We start from the raw sequence: 16842 nt of genomic DNA, 5'->3' as shown, positions 1-16842 counted from the left end.
AGGGGGATTGCCGGTATGGTTTTTACCATGTTCGCGAATTTTTCCGATGTAACACACGATTAAGAATTTACATCGATTACTTTCTATTTACCTAGGCATTTACCTGCTATATCGGAATAATTTCTGGGAGATATGTGTGTGTGTCTGTGTGAGTGTGTGTGTGCGGATAACGTGACAATTATCAGTGACAATTGTACAAAATTGTTACAAGTATCTCAACTATTGTGCAGATGTTTTATAATATAACATGTGCGGATCGTTACACGAACACGAGAAATCGCGCAGAATCACTTCGCGGATAATCTCGTGAATTTGGCTTGGCGTTTGACGTTAACCATCAAGTCACTTTCGTGATTATCCCAGCAGCTCCCTGACGTCATATCCATATTCTAATAAACTCGACCTAACTATGCCTAGCCGAGCTGCCAGCTCGAATAATGTCGTATCCAATTTAAAATATCTTTCTCAATCAAATAATTTTTATGTAATGAAGTATTGTCTTCGAAAACTAAGTTGACAGATCGATTTTTACACTTACTCTTACTGTCTCTATTTTGATAATGACATATCTACCCATTTTGCATACAAATACAGTATTTGATTATATAAAGAATATACATATTTAATATTAGATTACATAATTTTCTGCGTTAAAGAAATTTGTTAATAAAATTATAATAAGAGTAGCTCTTGTAAAATAATCTACGTGTGACTTTAAGTCTCAACTTTTTCGAGTTGTCATTGCACAATTATCGAAGACAACAAATACTTGGTAATAATAATTCGCTCTCTCCAATTTATTCAATTTTATTCGCAACTCCAAGATAGTGCGACGACACATAATATTTCTCATAGAGTATCACCATAAAAGTGCCAATGGTTGAAAAAGAAATATTTTGAAACGCCTGCACGATTCCTCTCTCAGAAGTCTCGTAATTGTGCGCTTTGAAGTTCTTGACAAACACGCCTTTGCGACGCGAAATGCGCAGCCTCCAAATCGCGTTTTAAACGTAGCAGCGAGAAACTTCGCCCAGGTGCAACGCGTCCGAGCTTTCAACTGGGGGGGAGGAGGGGGGGTGGCTTGTGGGGCGATCGCGAAAGCACATTTCGTTGACTTCGCAAACATTTTCCCTAGCGCGCAGACGTGTTTTTGTATTTTTCCGGCGATCCTTCCTTTTTCGTCAGGAAAAGAGCACTTTGCCACTCATCGTTGTTCTTGTGTTCTCAGGAAACATTCATCCACAGCCGCGACCTATCGTCCTGTATATTTCTTCAATTAGTTACTTTCGCACTCGCACGTTACGACACGTTGTCGTTATCTGAAAAATAACTCACATCGAGAAACAGAATCGTCAAATTCATAAAAATCGGCTGATAAATTGTAAATACGAGCTGCGGAATTGAAATTCTACGTCATCGATTTGTCAGTGACAGATATTTCGGCTTTCGACGCTATCGAGCAATCTGGTGGAAGTAACGTTTATATTGGTCGACCGTGTAATACGCATTAACCGTTTGTTCTCTGCGCACGTTAAAAAGTTCGATAAAAATATACGCTGCAGAAATAGAGGTTAATTCCAGTTAAAGGAATTGATTAAAAGTTAATTAAATGATGCCCCTTTACGTTTGCAGTTCCGTGTAATAAAATATTATTTATTATTCTTTTTATAACTCAAGTACTTTAAGAACTGTGGAACTTTGAAAAATGATTCGTATCGCCAAGAAGTAAAAGAACGGAATCGTTGAAATCATAAGTTTTCTGATATGTGACGCGAGGTATTGGTTCCCGAATACTAACGCAGTAGTATACGGTTCCCCTTTCAGTGTAATACTGTGTCATTGATTTGTCGGCGACAGATATTCCAGCTTCCAACATTACGCGATGTTGTCGGGCCATTTGTCGAAAGTAACATCTATTTCGGTGCGCGCGAGTGCGTTTTAACTTTTCGTACGATTTTTGAGCGCAGTGTAACCAAAATTAAATGAATTATACTCTTTCTTTTGGAAGAAAATTTTGCGTCTAACAAAAGTAGAATTTTTCTAAATTATTAAAATAGCACCTGAAGAAAAGTAACCTAGAATGCACTTTTTTATCCTTTTTATTTTTAAACTGGTCCTCGTGGAATGTGCTTTATTTCAGCGCACGCTAATATTAATTCTCAACGCTATGTGTCTCATATTGTGCATATATGTGCATAAAAATGTCATATTACGGTTGAGAAATGTAGCAGCGTAGCACAATTTTGTGCACTGCAATCTAGTATGACACTTGAAAGTATCAAAAGATATTTCTCTAGATTAACGTTTTATTGATTTCATGGGATGATAATTTTCAATCACAATTGTTACCAATGGAATAGATTCTTGTAACGACGTGACGTTTCTCCTAAGATTTTGATCAAATAATTAAACAAATTAACGTATCATAATTATATCATGAAATATATGATTGGTATGCATTTCATGAGAGTTTCATGCGGCACGTTAGAGAGTTAATTAAATCACTCTCTTACCGGATGAACTAGTTCCATTAATTTCGCAATCTTTTCAGGCAACCCACGTTTCCATTGACATTTACAGTACCGAACATGCGTCCCGTGCTTAGTGTTACATGCATTAGACGCGTTATAGGGCAAAGTACCGTTTGTACGTGACCAACCACTCGTTAACGAACATTAGCGCGACCTCGAGTGCGAGATGTAGGTCAAAATTGACCCACACAGTGAGTTTCTGGGTGCGAAAGGGCGGAGTCGAGGTTTAGGATCGCGACTTGATACTACGGCGCGACAGTGTAGAGTTCAACGCACCCCCTTCCCCCCTGTCCTTCCAGCGAATTAGCACCCGAGAACTTTTGATGGACGTGGGGAAACATGCGGGGGGGCAGTGATTATCGCGATTAAATGTTTCCGCTTATGCCATGAGCGCATATGCGCGCGTCTCTATGTACGACTGTTTCTATGTATAGTCGCGACAGCCACGTGCGTTTGTCAGCATGTACGAATTTCCGGAAACTTTGATTTTACGCTCCGAGTCACACAACTACCAAACAAATTCCTGTGCAGAACTTGCTCTCGAGATTTTCTCTCTGCTCCGTGTGCCACTTGTTGGCCCTTTTGTCGTCGAGCGATTATTAAGTTTATCGTTCCCTTTATTCTTTTGTGGGTCAATTTTGACCTACATCTCGCACTCGAGATCGCGCTAATATTCGTTAACGAGTGATTGGTCACGTATAAACGGTACTTTGCCCTATAACGCGTCTAATAAATGTAACACTAAGCACGGGACGCATGTTCGGTACTGTAAATGTCAATGGAATTTATTCCGTACGGCGATCGATCGAATTTGAGATTTGTTTCAGATTCAGCCATGTGCAATCTCCCTTGAAAATATTATACATATGTCACGATGGCAGGTGTAGTCGCGCTTGTTTAAAATTTTGCAAAAGTTTTTTTTTGTGAATACGTTTGATTCATTCTCAAGTGATTTCTATTGTGTTTTAATTTGCGAAAAATTCAATTTGCAAATTCCATTTTTAATTAGCAATTACGATTTAACGGACTGTAAAAGATAAAACCATCTCTCGATGTCAAATGGACGTTCCTATCTTTGCGATAGCAGTAAACTGCAAAATAGGGAGGCAGCCGCGAACAATAATCGTATGCAAGAAACAGGGTATTAAATTGTCTATTGCGTTAAATAAAAAGTACATTGACGCAATCAAAATTTGCATCTAGTTCAAATTCACAACTTATTATCTTTAATTAATCTGAATTTTACGAAAGAATGAAAAAGATATCGAGTGATTTAACGAAAAATTTTTACGCTACTTTATGCATGCATAAAAAATAAACTATTTTGTATTATACTCTTATTTTCTTCGCTAGAGTTAATGCAAATAGACTGTAATGCAACTGTTAATGCGATAAACTTTTTGAAAACTTCGAAAAAGTTTACTCCGTTAAAAATTCACGGATTCACTGGCTTTTTAATTTACTTTGTGGTTTCGTTGCGATAAAAAGAACTGTCGTTGAATACAAAAGCTACTGTGTGCGCCGTGTAGACATTTCCCTTGCAAAAAGCTTCGGTGACAAGATTCTATCGTTAGCCGCTGACCTATCATCGATTCAGGCGAGACGCTCCCCAGCTTGAAACGCATAAACATTCCGGTGCGGCGATGCGAAAGAGGAAACCCAAGTGCGACTCGTCGCGCGATGTGTCAGCCGTGTTGCTGAAAAGACTCCCGGCGGATTCGAAACGGGATTCAATTTCCCGAAAGGCGATCCTCGTCCCGTCGAGTCTCGCAACTCACGCGCTATCGATGCGACGAGCGAGCGAGGAGGAAACTGAGAATGTAGCTTTAAGAGAATGTGGGGAGTAGACAGGCGACCGAAAGAATAAGATGAGGTGAGCGAGGTGATACGAAAGAGCAAGATGGAGCGCGAGGTAGAACCGGAAGTTCGTCCTGAATCCACGAATCGCAATGCGGAGGCGTGCCTCGGACGACGCGCCGGAAGTCTTTTAGAAGTTTGATTAAACTTCGACCGCGCGCGGCGCGTGCTGGTGAAACATTGGTCGTTCCAGATTGCAGAGAGCCAGAGACAGATAAAAGGCTACACGGGATGGGACTTGAATTTTGAAATTCGAATGGTAGGTCCAGCGAATGTCGCGGCTTGATTCGTTGAGGGTTGGAAATCGCTATGAAGCAGAAGCAATTGAGGGAAAAGTGAAAATACATAGATCAAAATACGAATGCATATTCCGAGATCCCATTTCTCGTTTTAATTAAAATATTATAAACAAATGATACAAAATAAATTGTATACTATAATCGTACTTATATTAACAGAGACATATTAGAAATTTTAGAAATTACTGATTTTCTTTTTGTGTTGAGAATTACTCTGCTTTGATGCAGGTATGTCTTTAATTAATTTTGAAATCCTTTTATTATACAAGGGTTTAAGCGTGCGCTTACAGCGTTTCGTGATTCTCTATTGCGAGAGGTAAAGTTCCTCCCTCCGTTACATTTGTATAGTCCATTATGCTATTAAATGGGCCGTGACGCGACCGACGTGCTTTTCGTGAAACGTCTGTACCGTTAAATCGAGACCTCTGGCCTCTTTCTGATGAAAGAGGGACTTATCGTAGATAAGACCGAAACGACGACATAAAGATCGGTCGAGAGGATATAGGAATGGAATTCTAATAAGTTGCGAGACAGTCCGCGCGCAATGTTAACCGAGTTTAATGGGAAAACACGGAAGAAAAGGATAGTCCGTAGTTTCCCAACTATCTCTCTGTTCGAGTTTCCCCCGTGAGAACGTTCGCACGATATTGGATGTTATCCCAGATGCGCGAACTCTCCAGGATCAAATACGACAAATGGGAAAAGTTAAGATTAACGAGCCAAATAAATGTTCTTTATATAAAATAAAAATAATATATATTCGAGTAGTATGTGAGGACGTGAAAATATATGCGATAAAAACACTTTTTGAGCTCTTTCTCATCGCTTTTGTCTTATCTTTTATCTTATCGATTTGTAATGGATAATATAATTTTTAAAATTGTTTTTATCATACAATATGATTAACATCGAGTAAAATCAAATTTTGCCTATGCTTTATCAAAAGTGTATCGAGAAATTAGTTCGAAAACGACTTATTGTTAGACATACATATCTATTTGTATCTATTGTAGTTTTACGATTCTGTTACTTCCCTAAAGTCGTTCAGTTCGATAACACGCCGTTATTTTTACAATTTGAATTTTATTCACGCGATTTTCTTTCGAAAGAAGTTTCTGCATGCATAGCGGGGAAAGCGCGCATTGCCGGTATGAATTTTCGAGGTTGAATCTCGGAGTTCGGGATGCTTGCGAGTGTATCTAAAAATCTAGGAAACGAGATTGCGAGGGGAGAAAGCACCGGGGGAAGTATCTGGAATTTAAATGTAAGGTATAAAGCGAAATGAGTTTTACATGAGGCGATGAAGTCGCTGCTGATGAAATGGACGCTCTTTCGCCGCAACTGAAAGAACGTCCCGTTAAGGTAAAATATTTCGAGAGTGGGAAGATAAACTTGTATTCGTTAGCCAACGTCAAAAATAGTGCGATATTATGTTATCCATTGTATTGTATTACAATATTTTCTTACTGCATTGTATTTTATTATGCCATATTACATGTTTTCTTCTTTTTTACGCGGGCAATAATAGACGAGCAACGAATACGATTTTTTCCGTTTGCTCTCGAGAAAAATTTTAATAACGCGAATGGAAGATAAACGCTTATTTCTTGCTCAAAGAAAAATCTAAAAATCCCGAGTTCTCAGTCGCTCGAAAAGTCACTCTAATATCAGCTCCGTTGATTTAAAAGTCAAGTGTAAAGCCGAGTGAGTTCTATGCGAGCCAGCAGCGTCGTTCTTGATATAATGGACACTTTCTGGCAGTACTAAACGGGAATAGTAGCTACACTCGTTTCCGCGGAAACGAGAAATTTAAAGCACGGCGATACTCGTGTACTTGCGTCGTCGGTATGAACAATATGGCGGTATTTGATGAAATAACCTGCGCAATCTACTCTTTAACGAGTCTTACTGGGAGAGGGATGAATTATTTCACGGCTCTTATCAGCGAGCAAAGGATACGAGGGAGGCATCGTAAAATATAATTGAGATTCGTGTTTTTATCGCTGTATAGAAAATTCAAGACGCGAACTCGTGAGTTTACAGTTTGCTTAAGGAAAAATTGTAAAGAGATTGTTTTTATGCAAGATAATCTAAATACATCTCCGTTTGCACGTTTTAATCGAGATTAGAGAATGTAAGTGCGACAATTCATCTTCTTTTTCTAATGCTTGTTTATTTGGCAACGAGCAACGAAACTTCGAAGCAATGCAATTCTCGAAGAGTGGACGGAAAACTGCAGTGAACGATTTGAAAGTCCGACGTAAGACGGAATGACTTTTACATGGAAGTCTAACAGGAGTTCTGCTCTCTGCTAGCACCTGTTGGCATACAATCCCATAAACTAGATTTTCCGTTCGCAAACAAGTGGGAGCACTTAAGTAATTGCTACATTCTTCTCCGGCGAGTTTCTGCGGAACAACCGCATCTTTTATTTTCAATTCTCGTCTTTTTTTTCGTCCTGAATTTCGTTAAGATTTCTCACTCGTAAAAATTTACTGCCGCGGGCCTGCTCGTATTCAGAGTGCCGAGTTAGAAGTAACACAGATTTGTTTGGCAGTAGCATTGTTCTAGGCGCGAACTGAAATATCTGAAGTTTCTAACTCTGTGCCACTTCTTGCTCGTCTTTGTCAAAAATTCATGGAAAATGTTTCATCCTACAAAATATGTGCAGAATAAAATACAGCAATCTGAGTAATGAGAAGTGCGCACCGAAAAATTTTAAACGCAATTTAACCGGAGAATAAATCTGAAGAATTTAAAAACGCATTTAAAGAGACAAGGAAATATATCTCGTACACAATACATTGTCAAATTTAAAATTGAGCTCCTTCTCGACTGCTTCTTCTCAACATTCATTACAGAAACTTAGCTGTGGTAGAGAAATGTATTTTGCTATGCATCCTATGCAATGTTAATTGCATATAAACCACCGATGCGAAGTTTATTCCCTAGATCGTAGCTGGTGCTTTAATGCAGCGTGTGGTTTAAATTAGAGATCGCGCGGAATTGATATTCCTTTCCGCAAATGGTTTGTGCGGCGCGTTTGATCCCGCGACTGGGGCAGAAAATATTGACGAAGCTACGGGGTTTCCATGTTAATTGAATCCCTGAGTTAAATGGTTTGCGGACAGTCTGCCCGTACACATGTGTTTGCGCGCGCGCGCGCGTGCGTGTATGTGTGTATGTGTATACGTGTATACGTCTATCGAATTATTTCTGTTGGTTTCCAGAGGCTTGTGCATACGTTCCGACTCGCGAAAGCGAAAATATTGTATCTCTGTTAGCAGCCGTGAGTTGAGCTCAAGGACGGGATTTATCGTAAAACTCTTGTAAATGTCAGCCTTGTGACACACTGTTGCTACGAGATACTCGATGACTTTTAGCGATACAAAGCTACTTGATACACTCTGGCATTCCGCTCTGCGTAAATACGATTTCAGGATTAAACGCGACGCGCTATTTGCTTGGAATATTTATCTACATATCTCCGATAATGCTTTGTTGCATCGCGTTACGTACAGAGCGCAAATTAAATAAAAAAATTATTTTGCGCATTTTATTGCCTATTTTCTATCGTGAAAAAATATTTATTTGTGAAAAAACATATAAAGTTCAATATATTGCGTTGTCGTGTTTTTTATTTTTAATGATTACAAGAACGCGTTTTTAGTTTTATAAATTTAAGAAATTTTAATTGATGTTTTAATATTTTCAAATTTTTTAAAACGTTTCTTAGACTTTTGAATTTATAAAATTAATCGATTAAAACTCGATGTTTTTCTCTTTTCAAGAAATATCTCATAATTAATATATCGAATCTATGCATTTGTATCAGCGCCGCGATGGTAAATTAGTGATATACTTCGAGTTTTTTTCTCTTTTTCATACGTTTTATTCACAAGATGAATGATCTTGCAGGTAATTAATAATACTTAGTGGCATGCTATGCGCGCTGTAGTCGTTCATGCGACGGTAGTTTATAATTTAATCTTGTAACACTAAAGAGTCGCTTTTGGAATATAAAGTCTATTTTTGAATATAGAAAGGTTCTTGCGATATATTAAATATGCAATAATCAAGAGGAAAAAGTATCTGGGGTATTTTTAAATAAATGAGAAAGATTTTCACACATCATAAAATTTTTTGTTTGCAAAAATAACGTGTAAAAGAAATATTACTGTCAATTGAAAACAATGCTCTCTCTTTGTAACTGTATGGATCAAATTTATTAAACTCGTTCGAGCATCCTCTCCTGTTATTTGTATCGTCACACGGAACGTACGCAATTTCCCATTTCGAGACAGTGAAAGAATACGAATAGTCAGACTTCGGTTGTGAAATCCGATCTCAGATAGATGTGAACGTGTGACTCATGGCGAGTGAACAAACGTCGTAGTGAATAAATGTTAGTGGAGTGAATAAATTCAAATGGATCCCTCGTAAAATAGTTTTCCGCCTCCCTGCATGTTCTCCAGTTTTTTTTATATCCACTGGCGGTTTTATGGCCGTGCGCGTGTATATAGCTTTCGATGTAACGCTTGCGTCGTAATGATGCGACGGCGAATCCTGATGTCGACACGGCGCGGCGTCGGTTTGAACGTTGACTATAACTCCTGCTTTCTCGAGCTATGCTTAACGCTTCAAGTCTGCCGCGTTATTATCGCGTTATAATGTCGCAACACTGGAATATTAAAATATCAAAAAGATAAAAAGTGACGTAGAAAAAACTGTACATAGGCATTATGCACCTATTTTGGTGCTAAGTCTGGGATGAAGTCTGGAACTAAACACTTAATGCTCGCAGATTTGACCTGGGACGTGAATTTTAATAGATATAATCTGTGGAAGATACTACGTTAGTCGGATAGCTTTACATATTAAAGACATATAAAATATATTTTATGAATGTTATTATATAGAATGTTATTCTATATTATTCTATATTATTATATAGATTTTATATTATTATATAGAATGTTATTATTTAAAGCAATTTAATTAGTCTCTAATCGTATAAAATATAGAATTCTAAAAACAATCATGAAATGATGAAGTGCTTCATACGATAATAAAACTTTTTATTTTCGCATAGATATGATACTTAAAATAAACAGGCACAAACTGCCATGACATCTCCAAATTGAAGTTTTATAGACTTTGTGTACTCGTAAAATAGAATCCTATATTTAACCTTTATAAGTGCATTCGCAAATCTAATTTACATTGAACTGCAACTGAAGTTTCAAAGTAATTGTTACGCGCTATCAGTTCTAATAGTTCAGTGAGAATCATTAGGAAAAGAATGAATCTTCTTCTTCTCTGATCTCTGACAAGATAATCTCTTACACGTGAAGATATGACGTAATTTTAACCAGCTATTCCGCGGAATACCGTGCCGTATGGCGACTAGCGCCCTTGTATATGTCGCTTTTATTATTCTGTGTCAAGCAATTTATGCGACATTTAGGAATTAAACGACTTGTGCATATCACTCTTTTCAGATTTTAACTTATTTTAACTCTTAATCTCTGAAGATAGGAATTGCGTATATCGTAATACTGTGATACGGTATAAAATTATTATGTAACTCACATTAAGTAGGCACTCTGGCGTGTAAGAAAATCATATCTTTTATTTCAGAGAAATTCGATAATGACTATCTTGGTGTTTTACGGAGGATGCAGAGCTTGGCTCAGTTATCACTATTTGCATCCGTAATAGAAGGAACAATTGCTACGGTAGAGTTTTTCGTAAGATGTTAGCACAGAGCTTAGCTCAGTTTCCGCTATTTGCGTGTGAAATTGCTGTTGATAGTCAACTATTAATTTATGGTCGATCAATATTAACACTGTTTCGAGATCTGTGTTTAACCATCATTGATGGGACCACGGATTTCGAATTTCCGTGCTTGACCATGGAATAAATTAAGCCGTGGCATGCATGAGTAGGCTAGGAAAGACTAAGATGAATGGTGCATAATAAAAATATAAATACATTCAGTAATCGTTAACTGAAATCGCGCTTTTTGTTTATTACATGAAAATATTAAAATAAAATCAGATCACCGACATGATACGCAGCAGCGGAGTTGTTCTGTGTAAAGTTGATCTGTAAAATACAAAAGAACATTTAAATTATAGCAACTTTTAAAATATTTAGTATCAGAAAAAGAATTATGCACATTGAGCTCTTTGTTTGTCTTGTAAACAAATAAATAATGAAAGATTATCAAAAATTTCATTGTTAGAAATAATGATAAAAATGTAAAAAAATCTAATAATCATAAATATTAACTATTGTAAATGTTTTATTGAAAATTTTAAATATATTATGTGCAACATTTTGCAATTGATACATAATAAATAGATAATAAATACCTCAACGTTGCTCCGCCAATGTCCGATGCCCGTTCTGAGTTTACTCTTCCTCTCAGTAGGAACACGATTCACTCGCGAAAGCCCGATTAATTATTATCACGCGATATTTCATACGGCATTTCCAACGTGTGCTTTGTCACGATAGAACAAATATAATAATCGAATATTATCGCACGGATTTGAACGTTCGACATGAACGTAACAGATACAACGGAAAAGGGTGAGATTGGAAACAGCGGCAGTAGTAAGAGTAATACTATTAAAGAAGATAATGCGCGCCGATATACAGAATCTTTCGGTGCGATCGAATATCGCTGTGCGAATGATAATGAGGTAAATAGGATATATGTAGAAAGACCAAGGTCGCGCCGATTTTGAAAGAATGCGGGAATAGAGAACAAAAATGTGCGTGTCAATACATAGCGTAAGAGAGAGAGAGAGAGAGAGATGTAAAGCCACAGGCACAGAGCGACGACGAAACCAAATCCTTATTCTTCCAACGCCGCAAATTGGCCTCAAAGCTCTCAACATTGCATGAAATATATTATGTATTACGAGATATTCCTTGCATTCGATATTTTAATTTCGATAAATAGATTGATGTTTCGTTTGATATGATCGTACTTTGTATCATAAATAATTGATCGAAATTAAAATATTGAAGAAACGCAAGGAATATTCGTAATATACAATATATTTCATACGATGATAAGAGGCAACTTGCGGCGTTTGGCGGAGAAAGTGGGGATTGTTTACATCGTCGCGTAGTAGGTTGTGGTTCTACATTTCCTGTCTCTCTCTCTTTTGTGGAATGTGTCGGCACGCACACTGTTGCTCGCTACTTCCCCTACATTCTTTCGAATCAGCGCGACCTTGTCCCTCTACTCGATATATACGTATATTCTATTTACTCTACTCTCATTCGCATGGGGACACTCGACCGTGTCGGATCGTTCCGTATCGTCGCACATTACTTTCTTTAATAGTATTACCCTTACTATTGTCGCTGTTTCCCATCTCACCCTTTTTCGTCGTATCTGTTACGGTCGTGTTGAACGTACAATCCGCCTGCCATAATATTCGAGTATTATCTTTATTCTACTGTGACAAAGTACGCGTTGGGAGTGTCGTATAAAATGTCGCGCGGTAATAATCGAGGGGTTTTTGCGAGTGAATTGTGTTCCTATACTGAGAGGAGGAGCTTGTCCAGGATGGGCATCGAGCATCGGCGGAGCAACGTTGAGGTACTTATCATATCATTTATTTATTACCTATTAATTGTAAAATGTTGCACATAAAATATTTGAAATTTTCAAGAAGACATTTACAATAGTTAATATGTACTTATGATGATTAGATTTTTTAGATTTTTATAATTATTTCAAACAATTAAATTTTTGATAATTTTTTTATTAACTATTTTCTTAAATGACATAAAAAGCTCAATGTGCACAATTCTTTTTCTGATACTAATTATTTTAATAGGTGCTATAATTTGAATATTCTTTTGTGTTTTACAGATCAACTTTACACAGAACAACAACTCCGCTGCTGCGCATCATGTCGGTGAGTGAATCTGATTTTATTTGAATATTTTTATATAATATCAAGTTGATGGATCTAGAATAATGTAAGATATATACACTCAATTAACACATAGCAGACTGTACATTGTTTTTAATATTGACTGTATAAAAATTTTATTACTTTTCATTGATTGCATAAAAATGTTTTATTTTCAAAGTATTTTGCTAATTTAATAAATAATAAATTTATTAATATAATTTTGTTTAATTTTACTTTATTATCAATAATTTAGTTTTATTTTAAAAGTATTTATAACTAATTTTGTTTCACTATGTGTTAAAAAATATATGAATTAGAAAAAGAATATTTTACGAGGAAAAATTCGTCTCCTTTCAACATTTTATTTCAATTAATTTGAGAATTAAAAAAGTTTCTTTACTTATTGCCTTACCCTTATAAATATAAATACGATAAAATTATAACTATATCTATATTTATAATAACAAATTTTAACATACAAGATAGATCATACATAAAATGAATCGTACAATATGATCTGAGTATAAATATGTATAAGAGAATGTATTAAATTGAAATAAAAATTATATTATTCTTTACATCCATTATCTTAAAGTGAGTAGGCTAGGACTTAAGATTAAGATGATATATCTTTATCATTATTTATTTATATATTTTTTTTAGGATGAGAAAAAAATTAATTGATATTTTTACAAAAATAAATATAAGAAAAGAACAGGAAATATAAACGAATTAATATATATATATATATATATAATAATAAAATGGAAAGAAAACTGTGAGTTTGTTAGATGTGTTCTTTTATTTTTCTATACTTTCCTGTTCTTTAAACAAAAGCATTTGGCATTTTTATTTTTCCACATTTTCAGTTAAATAGTATGTAAATTGACACAGAAAAGCAACATTCAGAAAATTTTTTAAAACATACATGTATCAGTCACAAGTATAAATGTAGTGCAGCAAATATATTACGCGAGCATAAATTAAAATTGAACAAAATGTTTGAAATAATTTGATTAACCAACAAAGCGCGGTTTCAATTAACGATTACTGAATGTATTTTTATTTTTGCTATACGTCATTTTCATCTTACATTAGCTTTTTCTAGCCTACTCATATATCCGTGATCCCATGGCTTAATTAATCCCATGGTTGAGCACGGAAATTCGAAATCTGTGGTCCTATCGATGATGGTCAAGCACAGATCTCGAATCAATGTTGATATTGATGGACTACGAACTAATGGTCGACTATCAACAGCAATTTTGGACGCAAATAGCGGAAACTGAGCTGAGCTCTGCGCTAGCGTCTTAGAAAATATTCTGCCGAAGCAATTGCTTTGTGAAAAAATTTCACGCGGGAATATCTAAAATAAATTCGCAGCAACAGTTGCCACGCCGTTTCGCATATCGCTGAGAATTATAACGATTTTGAAAAAGCGCGTTTGCGTGTTTACGGGACTGCCGGCGCGTTCTTCGTCAGTTGTTTTTCGAGATCGCTTAGGAGGTTCACACGAGCTCGCTGTTTTCGATGCAAATCGTCTCCCGTTACACGAGCGCTCGTAATCCTTCCACCGTGGAAATTTAAATTATGTGTCGTGAGATGGAAATTTCTCGGTCGCATAAGAATACAGCGTTAATGCAGCCGGATAAACGACAGGGTCGATTCTTTCCACGATAGCCTGTCGTGAATATCAGCGACCGGCTAGATAAACGTTTGTCGTATGTCGATTTCGTTTTACAGTTCTCACAGAAATGCGTGAAGGTAATAAAGTTAGAATGTAGGCGCATCGAATGACGTACTAACTTTGATCATGAATTTATTATATGCTCTTCCTTATTCTTTGAGTTTATAACAAAGTACTACAACATCGTATCGTTATGACTATAGTTTTATGACTTTTATTACATGGGTATCAAAGTACGCGAATTTGTTATTATACGTGTATACAGTATTCGCGGCGATAACCATGATATTTGATACGATTACTCGCAAAAATAAGAAATTACAGAATAAACTTCTTTTTCTTCTATCAGACTTTGCTTCTGGAAAAATCGTTTTGTATGATTAGAAATATCTCTTGTTTTAACACTTAAAGCATTGACAGATAGTAATATATATAAAAATACATATATAAAAATTATTTTGTTTTAAATATTAGTTATTGATTTTAGATAGTGACAGTAGCATAAATTCTCTCGTACATATTCGTTTTTTTAATCTATAATTTTGGCTCTAGATAGAAATGCATGAAAATATATAAATTTCACATATATGAGCTGTTGTAAAATCTGGTTGTGTTTTATTAAAGAAAGATATATCATGGCGCTCTTTAAATTGAAATATTAAATATCGAAATTGATTTTTTATCTTGCAATATGTTGTTATATGATTTGGAAAATTGAAAACAAAGGTAAATAAAATTGATATATTGTGCAACAATCACGTAAGAAGAAAATTTTCTCATACATAAAGCTAGCTTCTTTCGACGATACGCGAACAATTGTCTATCCATTTATCCGCTCAATGTACTGGAAAGACTGTATTCGTTTCAACTTTTGTTATTCATTGTACTGCGGTTACCGAACAAGCAGGAGAATATATGGAATGCATAAATCTGTTTAGCCGCTGAACTCACTATGTTGACATTTACACTGCATACAACGCGCGGTGCAAACCAATGTTTGCTATACGAATGGTCAATTGATTTAATGCTGCAAAGACACACGCGTACGTTTTTGTCGGTACGACATTGTTTGTCGTAGAACAAAAGCATCACCAAATATGTTTCAGTTTTATTGTAAATTTTGTTCGTAGTCCTGTTAAAAATATATGACTTCATATTTGCTCTGCTCCGCACAATCATAATAATAATAATAATAATAATAAAATATGGCAGCGTTATAATAGCAATAATAATAAAGGGACGCGTTTAGAATATCCGCAGTGAGCGCAAACCGCGAATACAATTACGCCGAAGATTATGAGTTATCACTTATTCCTTCGGCCATTTCAGCACGCGATGCTTCGAGCTAGCGCGTGCACGACACAAAGATGTCTCAGGCATGTAAATTCGCGATTAAGGACGTTATTCTCCATCAGAACTTTAAATTACTTCCGCCGCGTTCGCGGAATTTCCAAGACGCTTGAAGAAAAAAAAGACGGGAATGTTTCATCGAGTCTAACGCCACCGCGCATTGCGAGAAAGAAGTACTCCTTTTTCCGTATTACTTTGTACTTGACTTGTACATGCTCGCGCGCGGCTCTATTCCCAGTTCGAGAACCGAGGGAATTTCAAACAGTCCCATTAGGGCGCGGCGCATGGTACTGGCCGATTTATAATTCCGTATGCACCTTGGAATTATTAATGCGAAAAGTTTTCTGAAAATCGAGTCTCGAGCGTCCTAGAAACCGAAGGAAGGAAGGAAGGAGGGTGGATTTTCTATGTAACGTCTCTTTCATGTTAACACATGGCTCTCTCGACCCCGCCTTGCTTTACACGCAGCCGGCTGACCTGGTTACATCCGAGTTACAGACTTGATAAAGTTTATTTAGCGGATAAATTGAAAATTGACTTTCAAAAAAGTCACGTCGATCTCTATGAAAATGATTTTTGCAGGATGGGTAAAAGGAAGAAACAGTCGTGGTTATGTCTTTATTAGAAAATGTTCTCAGTACTTCATTCTTTTGCGTACACTGTATGCAAAGAAGTTGCTAACCGCGAATGCATAATAAATGAAACGGTCGGGGCAAAAAATAAGAATAGGGAATCAAATATGTACGTTGTTTTAAAGTGAACTCCTGCGTCCCATTCTTACTCACTCTGCCGCGAAATGCGACGAAACTTCCGTAATAGATCACATTAACAAACTCCGGCTCGGACAGTGCAACTTTATTTCACGGAGATCATAATTCTTTCGAGTAGAAAGGGCGCACGCGGGATGAAAAACAGCCAAAGGAAAACGACTGCGCGGAATTCCCCGACTCGACTTCGTCAAAAAGACTTTCGCGTCTGTACAACTCGTTTTCTTTCAGCCGATTCGGGACCGCTTGTTCTATCGAATTTCGGAGCGAGACGGAGAAAGTTCATCGCGACGCGCTGACAGAATACTGTGCATCGTAGCACATAGTTTCTCGTTTCTCACACGCGTCCCGACATGGTTCCGGTACGTTAGATTTCCGCAAAGGAGTGGAAAGCTTGTCTTCGATCGA

General features: G+C 36.6%; 1 protein-coding gene across 7 annotated transcripts in view; it reads left to right on the top strand.

Annotated features, from left to right (window-relative positions):
* LOC105675189 (irregular chiasm C-roughest protein) overlaps nt 1-16842 on the top strand; it is a 150150-nt gene that overhangs the window by 7818 nt on the left and 125490 nt on the right. Inside the window, exons 1-2 of one of the 7 annotated variants that reach the window (XM_067354894.1) lie at nt 11656-12308; nt 12585-12630. The exons of 1 other annotated variant lie outside the window; for it this stretch is intronic. In XM_067354894.1, coding sequence (XP_067210995.1) covers nt 12201-12308; nt 12585-12630 — 154 coding nt within the window. In that variant the 5' untranslated portion in view covers nt 11656-12200. Of the gene's footprint in view, nt 1-11655; nt 12309-12584; nt 12631-16842 lie in introns of those variants that run through there. 5 more of the 7 variants (XM_067354895.1, XM_067354892.1, XM_067354893.1 and 2 more) reach the window with 5 other exon arrangements.

The sequence above is a fragment of the Linepithema humile genome, chromosome 5 (genome assembly GCF_040581485.1).
Source record: "Linepithema humile isolate Giens D197 chromosome 5, Lhum_UNIL_v1.0, whole genome shotgun sequence".
Classification (NCBI taxonomy): domain Eukaryota; kingdom Metazoa; phylum Arthropoda; class Insecta; order Hymenoptera; family Formicidae; genus Linepithema; species Linepithema humile.
This window is presented reverse-complemented; position numbering and strand designations above follow the sequence as displayed.